The sequence below is a fragment of the Belonocnema kinseyi genome, chromosome 10 (genome assembly GCF_010883055.1).
Source record: "Belonocnema kinseyi isolate 2016_QV_RU_SX_M_011 chromosome 10, B_treatae_v1, whole genome shotgun sequence".
NCBI classification, from domain to species: domain Eukaryota; kingdom Metazoa; phylum Arthropoda; class Insecta; order Hymenoptera; family Cynipidae; genus Belonocnema; species Belonocnema kinseyi.
This window is the reverse complement of record NC_046666.1, coordinates 113,043,079-113,068,819: the sequence shown is the minus strand read 5'-3', so window position 1 is coordinate 113,068,819 and position 25,741 is coordinate 113,043,079. Positions and strand designations below refer to the sequence as shown.

The 25,741-nt window shown below is 31.7% G+C and overlaps 1 protein-coding gene across 3 annotated transcripts in view; it reads left to right on the top strand.

The window, feature by feature from the left end:
- Positions 1–4,572: 4,572 nt before the first annotated feature.
- Positions 4,573–25,741, top strand: part of LOC117181507 (inorganic pyrophosphatase) — a 112,284-nt gene continuing 91,115 nt past the window's right edge. Inside the window, exon 1 of one of the 3 annotated variants that reach the window (XM_033374258.1) lies at positions 4,573–4,820. In XM_033374258.1, the coding sequence (XP_033230149.1) occupies positions 4,640–4,820 (181 nt within the window). In that variant the 5' untranslated portion in view covers positions 4,573–4,639. The remainder of the gene's footprint in view (positions 4,821–25,741) is intronic. The other 2 variants (XM_033374259.1, XM_033374257.1) reach the window with 2 other exon arrangements.

Here is a 25,741-nt window from a genome sequence, read left to right as displayed (position 1 = left end):
TCATGCCGTATCTAGGACCTAATATCTAAATATCTATAAGGACTATAAGCAGAGATGATGTGGGAGATAGGCGATCCCATGTATTTAATTTCGAACGGTTTTCGCCAGCGCCACCTATTACCTGAGGCTTTTGCGAACTAAAATAAAGCGCCCCCAATTACTCAGGCCAGTTTACGAACTGAAATAGATGATAGACGGTTTTACTTGAGCGGTCAAACAGGGCGGCATTTTTCCAGTTTAACAATGTCGGTAGAGAAGAAAAGAGTGGGTAATTTCGCGTATATGGTCTATATTCTAGTTCGCAAACTGGCTAGGTGAATTTAGGATGCTTTGATTAAAAAGTTTACATAAAAGAATCTGAATGATCTTTAGGGAATTTTTTAAATTATGCACAATTAAACATTTTGAAAAAATTACTGTTTTTTGGTATTCAAAGATTAATTTCAGAGCCTATTAATCGAAATTTTAATCAGTCTTTTAGTACATAACAATAAAAATAATAAAATATGGTGTAAAATAACAAACATTTTATTAAAAATTAATACTTTTTTGATGTTTAAAAATTACTATATATTTTTTGAATTCATTGCTTTTGTTGGTAAAAAATTTATCTTCTTGGTTAAAAAATCATCTTTTTCATTAAAAATGTAATTCTTTTTGGAAATTTGTTGAATTTGAATTGAAAATTTAACTATTTTAATTATTGTTCAAAATTGATCTTTTTCAGTAACAAATTCATCTATTTGGTTGACAATTTAAAATTTTTTGTTTTCAAGTTCGTTGTTTTTTATCAGAAAATTAATTTTACAGGTTAAAAATTCTTCTTTTTATTGCAAATTAAAATTGTTTAAATCCATTGTTTTTAGGTTGAAAATTTAGCTATTTAATTTGTCTTTTTAATGCTTGAAAATTAATCTTAGTATAAAATTCATTTTTTGTGTTACAAATGTAAGTTATTTTTAAAAAATATTTGATAAATTTTCGGAAATATTATTTTTTAATCACTCAGCATCTTCTAAAATTTCTTAATGTCTGAAGCGGAAGCGAATTTTTCTTAAAATTTTAAAATATATTTTAAAAAGTTAAAAAACTGGTCTTAAATATTCCGATTTTTTCGCGTAATATATAGAAATATTTTAAGAAAATTTTATCAAAAAATTAATATAAAAAAAATCCTTTTAAATTTTCGTATTAATCTTAAGAATATTGTTCTATTCTTTTGTAACCCTTAAAAGTTTAAAAAAGATTCTAAGCATGTGATTTAAAATCTCTCAAAACCGATTTTTTCCAATAATTTGTTTAAATTTTTTTTTTTGCAGTGAAATTGGAAAAATTTATTAAATTACAATTCAGTCGAAAGGCCAATTATAACTTTTGTGTTACGAAATGTATGAATGTTGATTTAGAAAACAAATGGGACATAACGTAAGTTAATTTTTTTTTTACGCAAAACCTGGAAGACTTGGCAAGGTCATTGCATTTTTTAAATGTTGTGGAAAAAGTTCAAAAATCATGTAATCTTTCAAATAATTACAGGGTTTTTTAAATTAAAAGATACTTTCTTGATACAATATTTAACTATTTCTTGAAAATTCGTCGTTTTATAAATATTTGATAAATATTATGAAATCTTTTAAACTTCAAAAATATTTTTAATCACTTCATCACCCCAATTTTTCTTACAATTTTTACGTCCTAAAAAATTTAAAAATCGCTGAAGATATTATGGATTTTTTCTCAGCAAACAAGAAATCCATTCAAATTTTTTGTATGAATATAATTTCAGTGTGTGTTTTTAGTTTGTTATTTTGCTGAGATGCCGACAAATGTTGAGCGAAATATATATTTTTTAATATTTCGAAAGAAAAAGCTTTTTAAGAATTTTGAAAGATTTGAATATTATAAAAAAGTGTTCTTAAGTTTCCTAAAAAATGTAACGTTTTTCTTATTTTTAAAGTAGATTTGAAGAGTACTTAAAGAGATTCCAAGATTTTTAAAGAAAATTGTCCAAATTATCAAAAATTAATTTTGAGAGAATATTCTACAACTTTTTCAAAACATTTCAAGAAATTGCTAAAAATGATTCTGAAAAATTTTAATTTTAAGAAAATTTTTAAAAGATAAAAGAAAATTTAGATTTCGGAAGATTTTAAAGTAGTTTTGGATTCCATTTCAAAATTTGGAAAGAATTTAGGAAATTAAAAATTTTTGGCCTAACATTTCGGGGAAAGTTGTAATTTATCTTTTATTAAAAAAAAAAATTTTTTAAGAAAATTTAAAAATATTTTGAATCTTTTTAAAACATTTAAAAACTGCGTTGGCTCAAGAATCCGGTGAACAAAAGTATCAACACTCAGAAAATTCCGAAAAAGTAAATATGATTTATCGCATATATACTTTTGGACTGGTGTCATTTTTAGATGACGGTTGCTGACAGTGGAACCATGCGGTGGTTGTTTAATCTTTTTCTTTAAATTTTCATGTACAATATTGCCTCAATTCATATAAATTGATGTAATATATGTAATATTTTTAGAAGTCTTTTTAAATTTTCTCTAACAATTTATTTGTAAAAACAAAAAATCCTTTTAAATTTTCATATGAATCTGAAGAATATCACAGCCACACAAAAAAAAGTGTGCGGATCTGGTAACAAGACACACAATGACGAAAAATCATGCAATGAGGCAAATAAATTTCAAAATAATGCCAGTGATGCAAATTTTCACTTCAAAAACATGTCGACAACTGTGAAGGATCAGCCCTTGTCTGATATCAACTTATTTAACATAACTTTACCCAACAGAACCTGACCTCACCTAACCTGAATTAACAGAAATTTATTGAACTACACGTAAAGCTCTGGAAGCATATTTTCCCAGTAGCAAATGTGTGCTACATCGAATGGGTCAACTCGAGCCTAACATAGAAATAAATCTAACCTAGCATAACCTTACGAAACACAATTAAACTGATTGTGTTGTCCCGTTGTGTTTGCGGTCCCGTTTCATTCAGCTTCGGCTTAACCCACATAGAGGTTTAACCTATCCTAACCTAACAAAACCTAATCGATTACGCTGGCAACCCTGTTCTTGCCAGTCAGTTAAAAAGGTGGCTAAAATGCAGAAAACAATGTACCAAAGAAAAAAAGCAACAACTTATTGACCGGTATGTGGAATGCAGGTTGTGTTTACACTGCGTATAGTCGTAAGGTTTCAACAGTGGAAAAATAGAGTTTTGCATAAAAGTGAAATAATTTTAATTATAAAAAAATATAAAAAAGGTTGATGATGAAAAAATTGTTTGTAATAAAAACGTGAAACTGAAAGAAGTAAACATATTTTTTTATTCATGTTTGTATATAGTACTTTTTAAATCACGGTGACCGCTTGACGGGGAAGGTAGGAACTTTTTGTAACAGACGAGAAATATGTCAGTAAATTCATTTTTTGACTGGGAATTTTACTAATTTTGAGGAAAAAAAAATACATCCAATCACTTAAAATATTACGAATGTCGTATCACACGGTAATTTAAAATAAGCTCAATTAAGAATTTTTAGAAATTTTATTATTATTATATAATATATAATATTAGATAATAATTTATTTTAAAGCGTGAATATGCAATGTAAAGAATTTTAAAATGCAGGTTTGGAAGACTTGAAAGAATTAATAATCCACAGGATTTGAATTTGAACATTTTTGATAAAAGACGTGTTGAGTTGAACAACGGTAAATAGATATAAATAATGTCATGACTTTTTCTTAAATAAACTGCACTTCGAGTATAAATAATCGAAAAATACTTCCTTTAGAAAGACGATTTTAATCTCATGCTCAAAATTAAAGAAGGTACATGCAGATTTTTATTTTCAATACTGAACTGTTTCAATGAGAGAACATTAGTATTTAAAGAACTTTAAACATCTGATTGAACCTTTATAAACCATTTGAAATAAAAATAAGTTATAATTAAAAGAATGCAATGAGCAAATGTAAGTATCCTGGTTTACGTCCTCCATGCTTGAAAAATACTGTCTCTGCGCGCACATAACCTCACCCACACATCACTTTTCCTGCTTTTCGCGCAATTGTTAATATACTTTTTAAGTGAACCAGCAGGAATGTCACCCTTTTGATATATTAAACAGGGTTTTGGAAATATAATAAAATAATAACTACATTCCAAGTAGGACTTGCACCGACTGTCACTTCTGCACTTTCAAAAACAGCACATCTTGTGCACACCAATCTTTTTTCTTTTCAATTGATTTTCTCCTGGTATATCAGACATTTATTTTTTGGTAAGCTTTTAACTTCCAATTGTTCGAAATAGTTTTTTTTCGTCAATGTTTACTACTATTCTCACATACGTTTCAGTGAAAAATTGTCCTCAACTCACATGGAAGTGCTATAAATTTTTCGCGCTTGCGCAAAGTCGTTTTCTTAAATAAAAAGGTGTATTGCATTGAAAATATGCAAAATTTCAACATAGAAAGCCACCATCTTATACGTGTGACATACTAGCGCTATACTCGTGAAGTATTATAACTATTCTCATAAGACAAAAATTTGCTTCTTTTCCGTTACACTAGTTTTGTCTCCTTATGTCTATCATCCATGCCTTTTAGAAGATCATGCACGTGTTCTGTTCTAAGCTTTTAAATAAACTCACGGGTCGTCCAGGATTTTCAATTGCTGAACGGATATTTAATTTGCAAAAATCTCCTTGCTTAAAAAATATTTCAAGAAAAATGTCATCGTACACTATAGTTGAACGTGGTACTTTAAATACTATGGATTATAGAATATATTTGAGTGAGTATTATCTTTGAACTTTACTCCTCTCCGGATATGTACTAAGGTCAATTTACAGACATTTCTATCTATAACATACAATCCATATTGCAGATTATTTTAAAAATAATTAATTTAGCAACATATGTTGCTGAACTTGATCGAATAATTTTAAATGTGTGGAAAAACTATATTATAATTCCATTTTTTGTGGACGTTGCGGACTAATATTTCTTATGTCGTTATAAGCCAGGGTTCTCCATATGTAGATCTTCTATCTACTAGCGATCCCAGGCCAACAAGTCGGATCTAGACAGTTTGGCCCCCGAACAGTCAGGGTTTTACCTGATTTGAGCCGCTGCCCTACCGAAAGAAATCTCCGAGTTTTCTTTAGTGGAATAGCTTGGCCCATTTGAGTCTATAAACAAAGTCGATTTGAAACAAAATAGTCTCGGAGTTAGTTTGAGAGATTTGGGTCCTTTTCAAGATCCTTTTAGTGGTCGTTTTAAAAGTGGTGCGACGGTAATATAATGTTCCTTTTGTTTTCGGCAAGTACCGGGCGGGCAGAGTTATTTACAGTAGTTGGTCGTGGCTAATCCGCTCTCCTTTTTTAAATTTCTCTTCAAATTATTAACACTTTTTTTTAATTGATGAATTTTCTCATTATACTTATTTACAATTATAACTTATATACTGATATACAATTTTCTAGTTGAATTCAAACAGTCTTTTTCGGCGTATCTCATTCCATTCACGAGAAAAGTTCTATTAATTCCAATTTTAAGCATTAAAAAAAAGTTAGATATCTGAAGTCATCGAAACTCATAGATTCCGAATTATTATGTTTTAGGCTGTTAACTATGAAATTTAAAAAAAAATCTACTTCTAAATTTTAACCCGAAAGCTTAACAAAGGACCCTTAAGTGTCGGCTACTCTATTGAGATAGTCGACCATTTAAACGAGCTTCCTGGACCTTTAAAAATATCTACCTAAAATAACTATACTAAAAAATTTTTTCGGTAGGGTGGGCACCTTAAACGCAAGACTCTTATTTCTATTCGCAACTTCCCTCCAAAATTGAGAATTGTGAAATCAAATAATGAATTTTAGTTTTCCTTACTTAAATATTGTTAATTAAAATATTCAATGCAATTATATGTTTTTATACTCGCAATTTAAATTCCCTAACAAATTTTTTGTTTATAAATAATTCAATATTTAATTTTCAAATTGATACTTAAATTTATCTAAAGTAAACCTTAATTATATAATTTTTATAATTACATCCAAAATGAAGGTCCCGTAAGCTGGAATTACAACATTGTCATATTGATGTGGGCATTATGCCATAATTTAGTGCTTATTTAGTGCTAATTTATGCTGCAGAAATAAAATTTTGTGCCCGGTAATTTTGGCCAAAAGCATGTAGTAAAGCTAGCTTCACTGAAGCCACAACTCCGGTATGCGAAACTTGGAAACTATTAGTGGTATCAAATTCTCCTGTGCGCACGAATTTAGTGCTAATTAAGTGCTCTGGATTTATGTCTTGCAACAAATCCGGGCACTTTTTTTTACCAAAAACGAATAGTAATGCTGGCTTCAGGTGACTGGTATGCGAAACTCGAAAACTATTAGTGGTATCAAGATCTGCTTTGCGCAGGAATTCAGTGCTAATTAAGTGCTCTGGATTTATGCCTTGCAAAAAATCCGGGCACTTTTTTTTACTAAAAACGTGTGGTAACCCTACCGAAAAGAATATTTGAATATATAATAAAAATTCTTTAGGTTAAAGAATCTCAAAGAAATTCTCTGCAGGCACTCAGATAGATATTTTTAAAGGTCCAGGAAGCTCGTTTAAATGGTCTGAAGGCTTTAAAATATCCTTTCCGAAATTGAAATAAGAATACGATCATAAATAACAAGAAGAGATGCTATCTCAATAGAGTAGCCGACAGTCAAGGGTCCTTTGTTAAGCTTTCGGATTAAAATTTAGAAGTAGATTTTTTTTTAATTTCATAGTTAACAGCCTAAAACATGATAATTCGGAATCTATGGGTTTCGATGACTTCAGATATCTAACTTTTTTTTTAATGCTTAAAAAACGACCACTTAAAGGATCTTGAAAAGGACCCAAATCTCTCAAACTATCTCCGAGACTATTTTGTTTCAAATCGACTTTGTTTATAGACTCAAATGGGCCAAGCTATTTCACTAAAGAAAACTAGGAGATTTCTTTCGGTAGGGAATGCTGACTTCAGGTGACTGGTGTTGTTAAACTCGGAAAATAATTATGATATCAAGATCTGCTTTGCGCATGAATTTAGTGCTAATTAAGTGCTCTGGATTTATGCCTTGCAAAAATTCCGGGCACTTTTTTTTACCAAAAACTTGTAGTAGTGCTGGCTTCAGGTGTTTCTGGTATGCGAAACTCGGAAACTATTAGTAGTATCAAATTCTCCTTCGCGCAGGAATTTAGTGCTAATTAAGTGCTCTGAATTTATGCCTTGCAAAAAATCCGGGCCCTTTTTTTTACCAAAAACGTGTAATAGTGCTGGCTTCAGGTGTATCTGGTATGCGAAACTCGGAAACTATTAGTGATATCAAATTCTCCTTCGCGCAGGAATTTAGTGCTAATTAAGTGCTCTGGATTTGTGCTATTCAAAAAATCCGGGCACTTTTAGTTTTACCAAAAACGTGTGGTAATGCTGACTTCAGGTTACTAGTGTTATGAAACTCGGAAACTATTAGTGGTATCAAGATCTGCTTTGCGTAGGAATTTAGTGCTAATTAAGTGCTAATATATTCTGCAAAAAAAAAAAAAAGCTGAAGCACTAAATTCCTGCGGAAAGCAGATATTGATATCACTAATAGTTTCCGTGTCTCACATAGCAGGGTTACCTGAAGCCAGCATTACTACATGTTTTTGCTCAAAATTACCGGGCACAAAATTTAGTTTTTGCAGAATATATTAGCACTTAATTAGCACTAAATTCCTATGCAAAGCAGATTTTGATATCACTAATATTTTCCGAGTTTCACAACACCAGAGTCACCTGAAGCTAGCATTACTACATGTTTTTGATCAAAATTACCGGGAAAAAATTTAGTTTTTGCAGAATATATTAGCACTTAATTAGCATTAAATTCCTACGCAAAGCAGATCTTGATATCACTAATAGTTTCCGAGTTTCACAACACCAGTCACATGAAGCCAGCATTACCACACGTTTTTGGTAAAAAAAAGTGCCCGGATTTTTTGAATAGCACAAATCCAGAGCACTTAATTAGCACTAAATTCCTGCGGAAAGGAGAATTTGATACCACTAATAGTTTCCAAGTTTCGCATACCGAAGTTGTGGTTTCAGCTGACGCTAGCATTACTACATGTTTTTGGCCAATATTACCGGGCACAAAACTTTTTTTCTGCAGCATAAATTAGCACTAAATAAGCACTAAATTATGGCATAGTGCCCACATCAATATGACAATGTTGTAATTCCAGCTTCCGGGACCTCCAAAATTATATCACAACAAAGTAATGTAAAATATTAAAAAGTAGAAAGAAATTCACGCGTCCTTGAGTTTTCTATTGCAAAATATTAAAAATATATTTAATTTTAAAACCCATAACCATTTTTATATGTTAAAAATTTAAAAAATTGTTAAATGGACTTAAATAATTGATTAAATTATTATATCTAATAACAATGCAAATAATATGAATACCAATGCAAAGAATTTCCCCCCTTCAGGTGCGATAACTCTTTTCAAAACTTTTCTATTAAAAATTAAAAATTACTTTTTATTTTAAAAGTTTTTTTCGAATAATTTAATTTTAAAGGTTTATAATTGAAAAAATCCGCCCGCCTGGCGGGCGCAGTCTCATCGCGCGCGGCTCGCAAGTCCAAGCGCGACCTTTGGTTCTCGCGCTTTCGCGCTCGATCATATATTTATCTCGCGCTCGATAACGTATTTACCTCGCGCTCCGCGCTCGGTCTTTGTATATTACCCACACTTGCACACACAGTTTCTAAAACTGAAGGTGAAAGCTTCGACAACAGTCATTTAGTGATTGTGACTTTTCATATTAAAGCTCCTTCGGCTTTAACGTACACATTCTCGTCACGTATCTCGTGCTTCGCACACTAATTTGTCCCTCAAATTGTATATCTTTTTCATAAATTTATATTATTGCAATTCATAACATGCATTGGTGTAAAAACAGACGTAGTTTCATTGTCTCGTTTAAAAAATGCGCATTCTTTAAAAAAAATTGTTTATTAAACCTTTTATTGCAACTTTTGCCGGTTTTTTAAAAACTCAATTTGCTCATTTCCAATTTTATTTGTACGTTTTAAACGTTACACATACGATCTACACATCAGTCTTAAATTTTAATAACCGGTTTTTCGGATTTTAGGGTCTCAAAACGTGGACATTTGACACAAACAGGGGGCGGGGGGGGGGGTCACATTTTACACAAATCTAATACCTTCTCTGATGAGAATGTAAACATTTACAATTTGAACGGCAAAAATGTCGAAAAATTATATTTCTTATTTTAGACAAATTTGTGGAATCAATTTTAATTTTTTTTTAAATCTAATAAAAATTTAAAATTTAACAATTTATGCAGCTTTGACTTTGAAACATTCAATGTCGTTTAAAGTAGTATCAAATTGAAAATTATTTTTATTCAAAAGCGCTAATTTAAGTTATACCAGAAAACAGGGTTCTCCGAGCCCTTTCAGCTGGGATTTTTTTCTCGATGTGTCATAAATTTCCTCTCAGTTTCCCGTAGAAAAAAATGGGTAGAACAGAATAATTTTGGTACATTCGTTGCAGTTCACTTTTAAGGTCTTGATATTTATCTTCTTTTTCCTTCTTCTTGCCAGTGATTAATTATTTACAATTTCCAAGAAAGATGGCTGCTTTTTCCGTTAAAATCTCGATATTTTCGGACATTCACGAAAAAAAAATAACCATATGCTTCCGAGAGATATTAAATAATTGCAAAGCCTATCCGTTGCAGTTTGGAGTTTGAATCGCCTTAATATTTTCATTAGAATTGAAGATAATACAATTGCACATTTTTGTGACTTTAAGCAACAATCTTGATTATTTCTCAAGCTTGTAACTTTTAATTTGTCAGAAATATTTTCTTTATATTCATGAATTTTTTCAGATTTTTGCCATTGCCTTTTTTATAAAAAATAATGCGCTAAACTTGACTCTTCTTTAATGGGCCCAAAATTTCTTGTGTTTTTTTTTTTACATTTCTTAGCCTGAAAAGCACCACAAATGTTGTTACACTAATTTCTTTAAACTTATTCATGGAGAACACTTTACACTTTCGAATTACTATTAACTTATTACGCTAGCATTTTTTTTTGCTGACTTTCTAAACTTCAAACCCAGATGCCTACCATTTTCTCGCCGATAGTAATATCATCTTGAAAGAGGTCTATTCTAGATCATGCGCTCTTAGTTAATCCTATCTAGAATAGTCTAGATTTCCGCTTGAGTTGGCAGACGTTGACACTTACTAACGACATTTTACCAAACTTATGATAACATTATATTGTTTTGGTTCAGACAAGTTTTTGATGCAATCGTATACTTACAATAGATTGGGTTCATTGATTGCACAACCGAGAGGGAGCGTGCCAGTGCGCCACAATTCTCGATAAGAATTGCGCTGGCGACAATCAGAGACATTGAAATATTGGCAGAACTTTTTCGAAGATTTTTGATTGAGTCAAAATTTAATGTTAGATATTCCTAATTTCCCATAGTTTCAGTAAACCTGGTTTTTTATTGTGAATATGAGCCATTTTCTAGAAGAACGGCTCAAGTCGAAAAATGTCGTTTTGAGATAATTGCATTTTAAGAATGTACAGTATTTGATGAGTGGTTATTTTAATTTTAGCGTACTTTATTTTGTTTCAGATAAAAGTTATAGTATCCAATAATAATTAATTGCGACCGGTCGGAGAGAATTAAACATTATATACGAATAATTATCGGCGTATTAACAACTTAATACTTAAGCCGTTTTAACGAAGAAGGCCTGAAAAAGTCTGTAAAAAACTACGTGACGTAGTATACAGTGATAGTATTGCAATAATTTTATTTTAAGCTGATTATACATTAATATAATTACATTTATTGTGCAGGAAATAATAGCTTCACATACAAAAAAAGAGGCGCGCAACGATGTAATAATTCATAAATTTTAGAAACAACCTAAATCGACTTGAGCCATTTTTCTAGAGAACGGCTCATACGGAAGTCGATCGAAGTGACGCTTCTTATGGCTTTTACAAGTCTAGCTTATAACAATGTATATTTCTTGTATAGAGTATTATTTTTACAATACAAAAGATGAATTTTATAAAAAAAGAGCATATTATTGTAATTACAGATGAGCGTTAGGAAAATGGAATATTATAATTTTGACAAATTTAGAAATGATAATGTGCAACAAATATGTAAAATGTACGAAAGTCGAAAAAGAGTTATGAAATTTCCCTATTTCTAGAATTTGGGAATCATCTTCACTAGATTAACAGGATTCAATATAATTTTTTTCAATTTAAAATGCGTTGAAGATAAAAAATAAATTATTATTACGAGAGTATATTGTTTTTAATTTGATTCGGAAACATTAGGAACGAGTGAACTTGCAGGACATTCAGAAATGATCGGAAAGATTTGATAAGTGGGACAGCTCGACGTTCGGAAAGGAATCTGAAGCAAAGTTCACATACAATTCGGAAAGGCTCAGAATGGAACCTCTTCCTGAATCTTTCCAAAGTGATAGTTTACGAATTTTCGAGAGCACCGATCACAAGGACAATTACTTTAACCGAATATTTTGGGTACAGTCATTACAGCTCTCTTTTAAGGTCGTTATACCTCTTTTCTTTCTCCTTGGCAGTGATTTTATAGTCGATCATAGACGAGAATTCGTTCACGAATATAGTTCGTTTCTGGAAGTCTTGGAGAACGCTGTCAGGCTTCCAGAGTGCAACGGAAACTGTTGTCCAAAAATCGTACAGTAGCCCCTCTTGTCTTGTTCCGCTTCGGGAACCAAGTCCTCTTGTACTATACACTAAGTAGTAGGTGAGACTGACCACTAAGAGCGTCGAATCAGGGCCGTGCGGACGTTCCCGGACGTGCTTGTTTGCGCGTGTTTACGATATCACACCACGTTCGAGTCAGTGCCAGTGATAAAAAGTTGCAGTATTTTGCGATCTCTCAAAAATGGATAAAAACAAGAAACAAAGTGTTGTTTGAACCTTATCGCATCGATTAGAAGTGACAAAGATATTCGATAAAGGTGAAAATGTATCTGATCTCGCAGTAAATTTCAACATTTCTGAAAAAAAAAACTATAAGCCGCATTGTCAGGAAAAAGGATCCTGTTCAGTAAAGGTAATGTTTTTGCCAAAAAGAAAATAAACAATATCGAAAATAATTACTTGGATAAAGCATTGTATGCATGGTTTGAACAAAAATGCTTGCTTCGATGTAGTTAGTATCAGTATTTTACCCAAAAAAAACCATTTTATTTAACAAAATTTCAGGTCAGTTGAATGTATTTTATAACATTTGTAAAAATAATATTCCATTTAACTGCATCAAATAACGAGCTCGCTTTTCAACCATACATAATTGAAATATTTAGTTTTTAAGAAATACAATTGAAAATATTGGATTTAAATCTCATCATAAGTTTATTTGATCAATTTTGTTTATATTTGAGAACGGTATTGCTTAATTTTATTTTCGAAGATTATAATTTTATATTATTTCACATGAAATTTATTTTTATAAATATAAAGTTTAATCTATACAATATTTATAATTAGTTAACAATGTTTTTCGTAAATTAATTTTTAATTGCCTGGACGTACAGAAATCCTATGGAAGGTTCAAAATTATTTTACTATTATTATATATTTGATTTACTATTTCAAATGTTTTAATAATCTAATCATATTTTTTTTTACAAAAAAAATCATGTGTGGATTTTAATACTTTTTTAAGCCTGCAATCATTTTACTAGAATGAATGTCTGCTTTTCGAATATTTTTTCTTTCATTAAATAAATTTCTATTTCATGGAAATAAAATACGAATGAAAGTTTGTTAAATGAAGGAGTAATTTTAGTTTGAGTCTTTAAAGTCTTTAAATTATTATTTTATCAATGATGAATTTTCTATATATATATATATATATATATATATTTCATAGTTCCTGCAGTGGCTTCAGCGACATTTGGTTACTTCAGCGACGGTCGTTGAAGTTTTTTATATCTAACGATCAATTCAGCGACACGTGGAACTAACCCCTGTGCATAATATGGTATGTTCAACGACCGAGAATGGATTCTTTTGCAGCGGTGAGTTTCGCGACTGTACACGCCCACTATCACGCCTCTGTCGTGGAAAACACCTGTTATCATATGTTTCATGAAAATTAAATTTTCTTCAAGGATTCTGAGTTTTTAAACCAAAATCTGAATAGCTTAAGTTACTTGTTCAAAATCGCATTGCTCTAAAATCTCTGATGAGTGCTTTAAGTGTCTAAAATTCGATTTACTCAAGAAATTTATAGTTTTAGACCAAAGTTCACAAAACGCGAGTTATTGAGCGAAAATGCAATATTTCCATGAGTCTTTGTCACGGAAAACGCCGTTGCATATAAGAGTATTCATCGTGAGGTCAAATTCATACCAGCTACAGGGAAGCGTGAGTGCGAATGACACACCTACTAGATGGCGTAAGAGCGTCTCATGCTCATTTATGAAAATGACTGTTATGAATTAATGTTTAACGTCTTCTCATTGTTAGTGAATAATATTTTGTTTTCATTTTCTCATGATAATATTAGATAGGTGCATTTTAATGTGGCAAATAAAGAAGGTATAACTTTTGTTCACTAATTTCTTTGTAACAATTTAAATTTGTTAAAGTAATACAGGTAGGCATAAGTTTAAACTGTGAATTTAAAAAATTCAACATATTCAAAATTTAAAAAATGCTAAATTACAATTTTTGTAAGCTTTACGTTTCACAGTTCAAAACTTTTTTATTGCAAATCCATTTCTTTTAGTAGATATCTCATTGCTAATAAATGCACATACGAATACAGTCATTTCATAGCAAAAGTTATTTTAAAAAGGTAATTAGTATTATACTTCTTCACTGGATCGCAGAAACCTGCTTTAGATATCTCAATTCCAGAAATACTGACCCCTGATGATTAACTTGGGAACACAGGCGAATCACCCGCTTGCCGCTCTTGCCCCTCGCACAGCGTCTGCTACCGTCCCTACCGACCAAAATTGTTAACGCAATATATAATACGAAAAAACACAACACACATGACGATTCCTTAAGGGGATTTATTAGAGTTCTGGAAAGGAATGTAAGATTTTGTCCTCAATTTTTGATATTCTTGTCTGATTTCTTGCGTGCGTCATCTAAATATTGGTATCTCAGCGGCGACAGAGCCGGTTTTTGGATACAATGTTTATATTTTTTTAACAATAAAATGGGAGAGAACAATGGATAAAAATTGCAGTGACACTCAGTGTAGCCTTATGTAGATTCTCGAGGCATTCTTCATCGACCCTCGTAAAACTCACGAGGCAGACTCCCTGGAGCGCTGTAAATTGCTCCTAAATCATGACCCTTTCATTCTTATAAGATGCAGACCAGTTAAAAAACTGAACTTAGGAAGTTATGGTTTGATTCAGTTTTAATTAGCAGAATTAGTTTATTGGCATAATTTGAAGAAATTGTGAAAAAGATTCATGAAAATTGGTTAATATTTACAGTGATTATGGAAACATTGAACTATATACAAAAGTGTACCCTTTGGCGAAAACTTGATATCTACTCCCTCAGTCTGAATAATAAGTATTCAATTAAAAAGTACTGATTAAGAAGTCTTATTAACTTCGAATTACTTCGATGTTTCGAAAAAAATCAGACAGTTGTTGCGATTATCTTGAGCGGCTTAGAAACTGAAACGTTCTTTTTATCGAGAGAAAGTCATAAGGATAAATCGAGCGAGTTGCACAGTCCAATGTTTTATTCTGTAATATTTAATGCTGTTTTTTACGAAAGAATCAAAAACTTTGAGTCTGATAAAATAGTGATTAATAACAAACTTGCACATCTTCTGGGAGTGCCCAATTGTAGTTTATTAATTTTCTTTTTACTACTCTCAATCTGAATAATCAGTATTCTGTTGAATAGTACTGATTAAATAGTTTATAAATTAAAGTAGACTATATGTATACCAGGTTTTTCTTCAAAGTTGCCCATTTAACTATTTTTTAGTAAATAATTTAAACTATCCAAATAAAAAATTTGTTATTTGAATGAATAATTTTTTATCGGAACTATTGTTCCTCTATCGGTTAATGCTGATTCGTATTCGCTACTGAATGGGTGCGAGAAAAAAATTACTTGGCCGATTAAAAAATCTGATTTCTCATTCGAAACTCACTCTAACCTATGGGCGGCTATCTGGAATTCCAGTGACAGATACGCGATTCAGAATGCCTCATTTCCTGGGTAACTCTGTAACCACAGAGGCTGCCTTAAAAGAGCTTCTGGCTAGCGAAACAGGTAGAAAGGGTTCTTTCAGCAAAGTTGCAGTTCAATTTTTTTAATTTTCAAAATTAGAAATTCAAATGTTAAACAATCAGAAGCTATACATTTTTAAATTATAAATATCATAATTTTACATTGAACAATTAAAAATATATCATATTTTGTATGCATCTCGAAAACTGTACGTAATTTAAATACATATGTGAATATATTGGTTGTCACATGTAAATATGCAGGTAAATGAATACATCATAATTTTTAAAGTGTTGAGAGAGATTAGTTTTATAAAGATCTTATCCTCAAAGTTCGATTGCCATAATTTAAGGTGCTTCAAACGGCTGTCAAATTCGTTACCGCCAAAGTATGTCTAAACGCAGGAGTTATCGAACGTAATATTTTAACCACATAATTTACAGGCAATTACACAAGCTTGTTCAGCTCGTTTATCCCGAAAATGTTATTGTTATTTTTTGTAATAAAAAGTGGAGTGTATATTCTCGATTAAAACAGGCGCGCGCTATACAGTACACCCCTACTGCAAATTCCTATGTAAGTCCCTATGTAGGATCCTTTAAAGGAATCTAGGTGGGATTCTATGTAGGATTATATATGGGATCCTTCAATGGTACACCTATGTATAATCGTATAGGAAACTATATATTTTCCTAATAGGAAATGGAACAGGATCCTACGCCGGTGGCCCTACGTGAAAAACGAATACTTGCCCCCACAACAAATCCCATCCAGCTGCGCAGTAATAATCTAGGGAGCCTATGGAAAGTATATAGATTCCTACACAGGCTTTTAGATAGGATCCGTCATGGAAATTTATGTAGTTGTTTACGTAGGGCCACCTACGTAGGATGCTGTTTTATTTCCTACTGTATATGTTCAAATGTGAAACTGCGATTGGCCCTTTCGATTTAAAAGATTTCCTAAAATACAAGTACATTTTCAGCTGCTCATAAAATACTAGAGCGAATGCATTGCTTTATATAAATGAAATGAATATTAAGTTATCAACTCGAAAACCTTAATAATTTAATATTTTTCACTTTTCGAGTTTATGGAATGTTCTGGAATTAACGGTTAATAAATACAATTGAAAACAATTAAATTCAAATAAAGTAAACCGAAACTTTTCAATACATTACAATTGACGGACAAATTAAAATTACACATAAAATTTATATCATATTTACATCAAAATTATATACTCAATTCATATGCATATACAGGTTTATATATTTATGCACCCTTATGTGAAGTGTTATTTTTCACGACAGTCTTGTGCGTTGCGTTTACTTCCACGACCGCCTCTTATGTGTAGTGCGTAGTTCCACATCACTAAATATAACATATTCTAAAGTATATGATTAGCCTCAGTTATATTCAATTTTCATAAATGTTTAGACCTCTACAACTCAGTTTGATTTCAAATCGGTAGAATATAGCGTGAACTGATCGGGGTATGAATTATAATTTTCATGACAAAGTTGCTAAATGCGCTTTAAAAGTTGGTTAATAAGTAAAGAAACAAATTCTCAGTGCTTTTACTGGAGGCAAAATAAAGAATTGTTTCATGAAATCTGATATGAATTAGCTCAAATTAACACTCATTTTCCGCGATCTACTCTCAGTGGTATAATCATGAGTATACCACTGAGAGTAGATGCGCTTGATGTCGCCTTTAGCAAACTTCAATGACAGCCATTATGTTTTTTTAAATATCTAACTCTGAAAAATAAACCTATTGCAATTACGGCATTATCTTCTAACTTAAAATATAATGTAAAATTTTAATTGCAACAATTTAGATATTTATTTAAGATTATTTATTTATTATTTATTTATTATTTATTTATTATTTATTTAAGATTACTTTAAGGTTACTTCATGGTTACGCTGTAGCGTAACGCTTGTATTAATTCGGTCCGCCAGGGTTAGTTATATAATTTTATATGCTGGTTTTATCAAATTTGCTACGCATACGTCGATAGTTTTGTGCGCTAATGCGAATCTCGGTATACTTACGTCATCTTAATTCCGAGTCGTTTACATGTAGGATTCTAAACCTTTATTTTCAACTAGTTTTAAAATTCAATCGCCCCATTATGAGTATGATGGAACAGTCTGACGTTCAGAAATGAATCGGAAGGAAAGTTTACATACACGCCAGAAAGGCTTGGAAGGAACACTCTTTTTAAACTCCTTCCGAACTCTTTCCGAAATCTTACCGAAACGGTCATTCCGAGCCATTTTTTTTTTTTGCTAGGAAAGTACTATAAATATTTCTTAGACACCAAGCCCAACTTCTCTTTTAAATAGAAATCTGTGTATGAATTTCCGCAAAAATTATCAAAATTGGGCAGTTTTTTATGCTATCTAGGCATATTTCTATTTTAAAAAAATAGGTGGACCTGGTATCCGAAATATATTTACTGAGGTATTTGGTAAGTGAAATAACGAAATTGAATTTCGAGATTGGAATCCACAAGCCTTAAAATTTTGAAAAAAACGAGAATTCTTATCAGATATTTAGATCATAATATTTTTGATAAAAAAATGAAGAATTGCAGCCAATTCACTATTAAATGGGAAACCATAACTGAACCTTACACTTCTATGTAGAGGCGTTTAAATCGCTTAATAATTTACAAATTTATTAGGTTTGCGGAAAATGTGACACAATTCACACATTTGACTAGACTTTATGTAGAAGTCAGAGTTCAAAGTAACCGCAGCATATATGACTATCGTGGACAACACCAATGAGTTTTAAACTGGCTCCAGAAATACCATTCCTACTAGAAACGAGAAAGGGCGCAGTCCAATGGAAGTGGATTAGTAGAATAGTGCAATAGTTTTGACATTTGAGGTGATTGCTAGTGTAATGCAACCACCTCATTGGTCAAAACTATCCCACTGTTCTACTAATCTACCTCCATGGGACTGCGTTCAGATTAGAACCCTCAATCCAGCTGCTTTTTTAGGAGCTGAATCCAAATCGAAAATATTTTCACCAGGTCGGTACTTTCAGATGATTATATTTAAAAAATTATACTCATTTTCACAAAAACCTGATATAATAGTAAGATCTCGCTTTTAGATTCACAGTCAGCGCATCAAACAACAGAGGGTCGAGTGGTCTAAACTTTTGAACCTGGCAAATATTTTTTTAGTGTCCCTATGTAATGATTCATTAATATTGTGCTGGATTCTTTACAAAATCAACGGTAGCCTTGTATAAAAAAAAAACTAGAAGAGAAGAGGAATATAATAATATTAATTCTGCCGGAAGTTTATTCTAAAAGCATGGTTCTCACTGTTTGACTACATGTTTGCAATTTTTAGTATTTCCTGAATTAATAAATCTGTGGCATAAATTTTTAATCAGGTTTATTTAAGTTAAATTACATGTGACTTAAAATACGACATACTTAATATATAAACAATATATATTATTATGAAGGAAGAAGCTTTACGTAGCTTTTTTTACGTCCTAACAATGATGAATATGAAGGAAACTCCATTATTGTTGATGTGAATTAATTCGGTTTTCAAACTAAACCCTGTTTGAAATTGGAACCTGGCCTCTGAAGAGCTAAAAATGAATGTAATTTTCTTTCACATTTCCGCTGGATTATATCTTTATTCTTTATATGATGTTTTATATGAGCATCGTGGTAGTAAACACTATATAAAGGAGTTGGGCGTGGAACTAACCGTACTACGTAAGAGTTAGCCGCGGAAAACAAAATCTGCATCTAGGCATAAAATATCTTGCAAATTATCGCAAAATTTCTCAAATGAGTCTCTTTAGTGATCAAGCTGTCGACGCCATTCAACTTATAAGCAAAATACCTCCATACCTATTTCGTTAGATTAACAACATATGTTTTGTTGCAAAATTAAGCGATTGTGTGCTATAACAACGTCTTGTTTTTGTGAAGTCACTTATTTTTAATTTGCTTAATACTAAACATCATGAGGAACAAATGAAAATCAAGTACGTTATGAAAATAGAAGATTTCCATTATTAACTCCAACCCGTCAATTATATAATTTTCTATTGTAAATGAAACCATGTTCTTTAGAAGAATAAAAACTGATGCGCGTTTTCTCAAATTTTCTGTAGATTATATTATTCAAATTATATTCTATTTCTTATTGATAATACGATGTTTGACATGAACGTCGTGGAAGTACACACTATAATCAGGAGACGGGCGTGTAACTAACTGTACCAGGTAAGAGTTGGTCGCGTAAGACACCTTTCCATCTAGGAAATTGTAATTGAAAATCATCGTAAAATTTTTGAAATAGGTTTCTTTTAGGGAACCAACGAATTCTAGTCAATTAACTTTAAATAAACCAGATTGGGTTGTTTGAACATTTAAGCTGTTGGGTTCTGTAACAACGTCATTGTTTTTTAGAAGTCACTTCTTTTTAATTTGCCTACTACAAAACATCACGAGGAGCTAATTAAAAAGAAGTAAGTTATAAAAATTTAAGAATTTTCTTATTGCATTCAACCCATTAATTATATAATTGATGGGTTGAATGCAATAAGGAAATTCTTATATGATTATAACTTACTTGAAAAGTATGAAAAAAAAGAAAAGTATATACTTTTCTCTGATAAAATATCAGTTGCACTTAGCTTCCGGATAGTAAAAAATAATATATTTATCCACCACCTTGCTTGGTAATGACGCATTTTATAGTCAGTAATCATACTGCAATAAGATCGTTGAGTAAGATCACATTCATATGAATTAATATGTACTCTGAAATATTCTAATGATATGGCTATTCTTTTTCTATTCTGAACTTCTAAAAATTAGAAATTTCCATAAATGTTGATCTGAATTAATTAGTTTTTTGAAATTAAATTCTATTTGAAATTAAACCATGTTCTTTAGAAGAATAAAAACTGATGTTTGATATGAACGTCGTGGAAGTATACACTATAAACAGGAGTCGGGCGTGGAACTAACTGTACCACGTAAGAGTTGGTTACGGGAAACACCCGTCCATCTAAGAATATATGAAACTAAAAATTATTGCACAGTTTCGCAAATGAGTTCAAGCCATTAACATTTAACTAAAATTCCTTTATACCTATTTATTTAGATTAAGTACATTTTTTGTACTATTAAATGGTTGGCTGATTGCAATAACAAGGTCCTTGCATTTTTAGAAGAACTTATTTTTAATTTGTTTCGTACATAAAATCATTAAATCAAATAAGAAACGAGTGACTTCTGAAAAGACGCGAACGCCGTTATTGCATCCAGACAGCCAATTGTATATTTGAAGGTTCCCAGGGCATACAAGCTTGAGTGCCTAATTTCGGAAATGCGTTTTATTGTCTTAAACTAATTGTTTTGAATTAACTCATGTCTCTGCAGAAGATAATGGTCGTGTTCAATTTAGAAATGGTTCAAAATTCATGTTTGGTCATATTTATTTAATTGATTGTTTCTTTCCGACTGCTCTTTTCGCGATTCAATAGAGCTCAGTAATAGCTCGAAAGTATTTTCATTTCTTTTTATTACCTTTGACAAGGGTTTTTCTTGAACATTGTTGATTTTGTAAAGATATTCCTGATAATTTTGGTAGAATTAAGTAATAGCTAACAAGTGATTGTTTTTTCCAATAAAAACTTAAGAAGGCGTATTTTACTCTACCAGTCAAAGGACATTTCAAACTACATTCCCTGAAAAATTTATTGAAAAATCCTTAAAACTGACTGACTGAGCACGAGTTGAAGTGAAAAGCGAATCAAAATTAATTTGTACAAAAAAGCCAGTTTTTTGGCTTTAATTATAAAACTAAAAAAGCCACAACTTTTTGCGTGAATGGAGAAAGATGCACAATAAAATTCTACACCTAAACATAGTCTTCAAAAAACAAAATTCAAAAATGTTTCTGAAAGCCTCCAGGGGTCTCCCCACTCCCAGCGAAATAGGTTTATGTGCCCTTCTTCGATCCAGCAGCCCAATCACGTTCTCTCAAATATTCTAATTGTGTGGCTTTTTCTTTGTATATCCTGACCTCCAAACATAGGAAAAACTCAATGATTATTGATGTTAATCAATTAGATTTTTGAATTAAATCATGTTTTGTAAATATAACCCTGAGCTTATACGATGTTTTATATAAGCATCGTGAAAGTACACATATATAGGAGTCGGGCGTAGAACTAACCATACCACGTAAGAGTTGGTCGCGGAAAACACCCATCCATATATGAATATAAGATATAGAAAATGATCTCAAAATTTCTCGAATGAGTCTCTTTTAACGTACTAGTGAGTTCAAGCCTGTAAAATACATCCATTTAACATACATACATTTAAAATACATACATTTAAGTAAAATACATCTATACATATTTCTTTAGATTAACTGCATACATTTTCTCTTGTAAAAGAGTCCTTGAATTTTTAGAAGCACTTATTTTTAATTTGTTTTGCACGTAACATCATGAAGAACAACTGTAAAAAAGTGACTTCTGAAAATGCGCGAACACCGTTGCTGCAAGAAACCGGTCAGTTGTATACTTGTCTGTGATCAAATCTTGTGTACAATCAACCTTCGTATCGTACGGAAGGTTTTTTTATGCACATATTTGTTTTCGAATAAACTTTGTTAATAGGAACCCACTCTCCTGGATTGTTGTGAAGAGTTCTGTTTAAGTCGAAATGTTCCGGAATGGAGTACGTTTCCAAAAATGTCCCAGAATAGGCATTTTAGTCGAACAAAAGACATAACATGTGCAATTATAAAGTAAAGTATATTAAATGCGCAGAGTTTTACGCCTGTGTTTAAAATTATACGTGTATGACATGCGTTTGAATGCACATGTGCAAAAAACAATTATCAATCCATTTTTTGCTTCAATTTTTATTGGTTTTTCAAGTTATTTTAAAAGATTGTGCGGAAGAGGTTCTGAACTATATTCCTAAATGACAATGCGTAAGATTATTAATTTGAACAAGAGAATGATATAGGATTAAATTGACTTAGAAAATAGTCTGTGCGTTGGAAAGGAATACAGGAATTCAGGAAAATAGTCAGAGATTTATATTGACACAAGAATAAAGAAAGATAGTCGTAAATAGACTGGGGACAACCTTTATAGACTAAGTGACACAAAAGGAGATAAAAAATAGGACGAGTATTTATTTAATCTGGAAGATAAGCATAGAAAGAAGATAGATATGAATAAACAATGTTAAGTTGGGATAGAAAGGAGAGGTTTTACAAAGGTAAAGGGATAGATAAAGATAGACGTAAACAGACGATGAAAAGAGCGAGTTGCACAAGAGAGGACTGAAAAGAACACGTCGAATTATTTTAAGAAAGATGTAGAAAAATATTGACGTCAATGACATTGGAAAGTGGGTCATAAGAAAAATATAGACTACCTTTAATTTAAAAGATATAGAAAAAGATTGACATGAATATACGAAGTGTTAATGTTCTGGGCTGGAAAAGAATAAGTTATTGAGAACGATAGAAGGAGAGTTACATTGACAAAGGATAGAAAAAGACATGAATTGACGAGGTTACACAGAAGAGAATTGAGGAAAGACATAGAGTTAACAAAATGAACTTGAAAAGATAGACAAAATTTGTTAATTCATAAAGATATAGAAAAGTTTCGTGAATAAACAAGAATAAGCTGAGATAAAAAAAAATGTTGTGAAGTGCAGGCGGTCAGTATTGACAAAGGAATAGAAAAAGACAGGCATAAATAGATGAGGGATAGGCTGGTTTACAAAAAGTGAATTGATGAAAAAAAATACAATTTATTATATTGACATAAATGTTGAACAAAATAGTCAAAAGAGAAAATTGGAAAAGTCGGTGAGCTAAGTTTAGTCTAAAAGATAGAGAAAATGTTTTAAAATGGTAAATAATGATTAATCTGAAAAGAAAAGATTCAGCAAGATAGGTGGACGATTTTATATTTCGAATACATTTATATCTTTTATAGACTTTTTGATATTCAAAATTTTCCTTAGATATCCCTACGATACCCCCAGGATATCTCGGAATATAAATGGACACATGGACACACGAAGGATAGTCTAAGTTTAAAAATAAGGGGTATTGAGTAATTAAGTTCTCTTTTTTCCAATATTAAGAATAATTATGTATCAGAGAACTGTAATGGTTGTGATGCGCGCTAGCTTGTTATAGTACGTGTTATACACTGTGAAAATTTGTTCGGCAAAATCTCCGAAATTCGTGCGCCAGCTTATAATCCTAACTTTCAAGAAATTTTCCTAATGCATACATATGATTGGAAAAACTTGCGAAAGTTAGGGTTATTAGCTAGCCTGCGAGGTGTAGGAATTTTTTTTGAATAATTTGTGGTAGGAAAATTTCCGAACGTTAGGATTTTAAGCTGGCCCACTATTTCAAAAAAAAGTTCGGCGTTTTTCCACAACTCGCAGTAGAAAATATGTTTGAAAAAGTTAAACAATCTTTTCTCAACTTCTAGAAAATATTTCAAATAATCTTTTCTTGAACGAAAAAAAGTTTAAGCTTTGAATATTATTATTACTTAATAAGTTTTATTTATATACCATCAGGCACCACTAAATAAACGACCACTAATCGTATAATCGTATGCCTAACGCTATTAAAAATCTGGAACGTGGCGGGTTTCGAACCGCTTGAGTCTCTCTTCCAAAATATTTGCTAAGACTTTTCGCTGTACAGTGAGTAGGGCCGTTCCTGGACATTCGGCCGCCCGTGTGCAAATATTTCCATGTCGTCCCTTCACCCTTTTTCTATCCTATTTTAATTTATAATTATAACGCATTTCGTATCATTATATATACATTTATTTATTTTTAAATATAATTTCGTAAAATACTTATCTTTTACATCTATAGCAATGTACTGTTTAAAGTAGGATAGAAAGCGCGGTATTTCCATGAAATTAATAAAAAGTATCGCAATATACTGTTTAAGGCCAGGGACTGAGAGTAAAACGTTCAGATCAGTTTGGGTTTTAAACGGTGAACCGACGAAAAAGGAATCGTGAGGTATAACTCTCCTCGAGATCGGAAAATACTTACTGCTGGGAAAAAGTGATCCCATCTCGAGTGGACGTTGCCTGCTATTCAATCACTCAGAAACGGATGGGTTGTGGCAGTATCTGGTTAGCGTTTGAATCCAGTAGAGAGTAGGTACAGAGGATCGGTCTTTCGGTTTGTGTACTGATAAAAAAAAGTACCCGGGCTTCCATCTTCGGAAGATTTAAACCTACAGACGGTCGGAAGGTTTTACTCCTGATGAGAACTTAACCGAAGATGATTTCAAACGATCCCGAAGGGAGTAGAATGCACTCAGGACGCGTTAGGTTTAGAACCTAGTTTCAGCTCACTTGAGTTTTACTCTCAGTTCATGCAATGCAATTCTAAAATCTGAGTTTAAAATCAGAATAAAAGCTACTTTATAGTAATTTAGCAATTTCTGACGGATGCGAAATTGTATTGTACGCATGTTTAAAACATAACTAAATAATATTTAATTGCAATTACAATTAAATGAAAATTTCTTCATATTGACAGAAATATTGAATAATGTAAAGTGAGTAACATTCACAACTGTGAATAAAATTAATTAAATCTTTAATATTGACCCATACTGATGGGTGTTGATCGTAAGTGTTAACATAATAGTTAAGGTCTGTAATTCTTGAAACAAATATTACATTCTCATGAGACAAGGTATTAGATTTCTGTAAAATTCCCCCCGCCCCCTCCATTTTTGTAAATTGTTCACGTTTTAAGACCCCCCGAATCCGAAAAACAGGTTTTTGCGCCTGTGTCTGTATGTATATATTGTTGCATGTATGTACATCTGTATGTTTTTGTGAGCACGATAACTTAACCCTTAGAATTCCGCGCGGCGGTCCCGTGGACCTCATTTTTCGTTAATTTCATGTGTACTCATAACGGCCTAGAATTGGGCGATACGGCTCCTGCTATCCCTCGTCCTGTTGCTATGCAACCGTTTGAACTGCTGCTCTTTCGCCGTGAACAATTTGCGAATGTAAACAATTTGCACGTAGAAAACATTCTACAACTGTTACCAAATGTGAGACTTGCTTAAGAAAAAAAGAATGAAAACTGAAAGAGCATTATTCTTTTGATTTTGAATTTACATCTCCTACATACGAAGGTAGTTCAATAAGTCCTTAGAATGACCAACAGATGGCGCGTGAATCGCTCCAAATCATCTGTTTTCAGTCAGCACCACTCCCGACTAGATATATGGTGCAG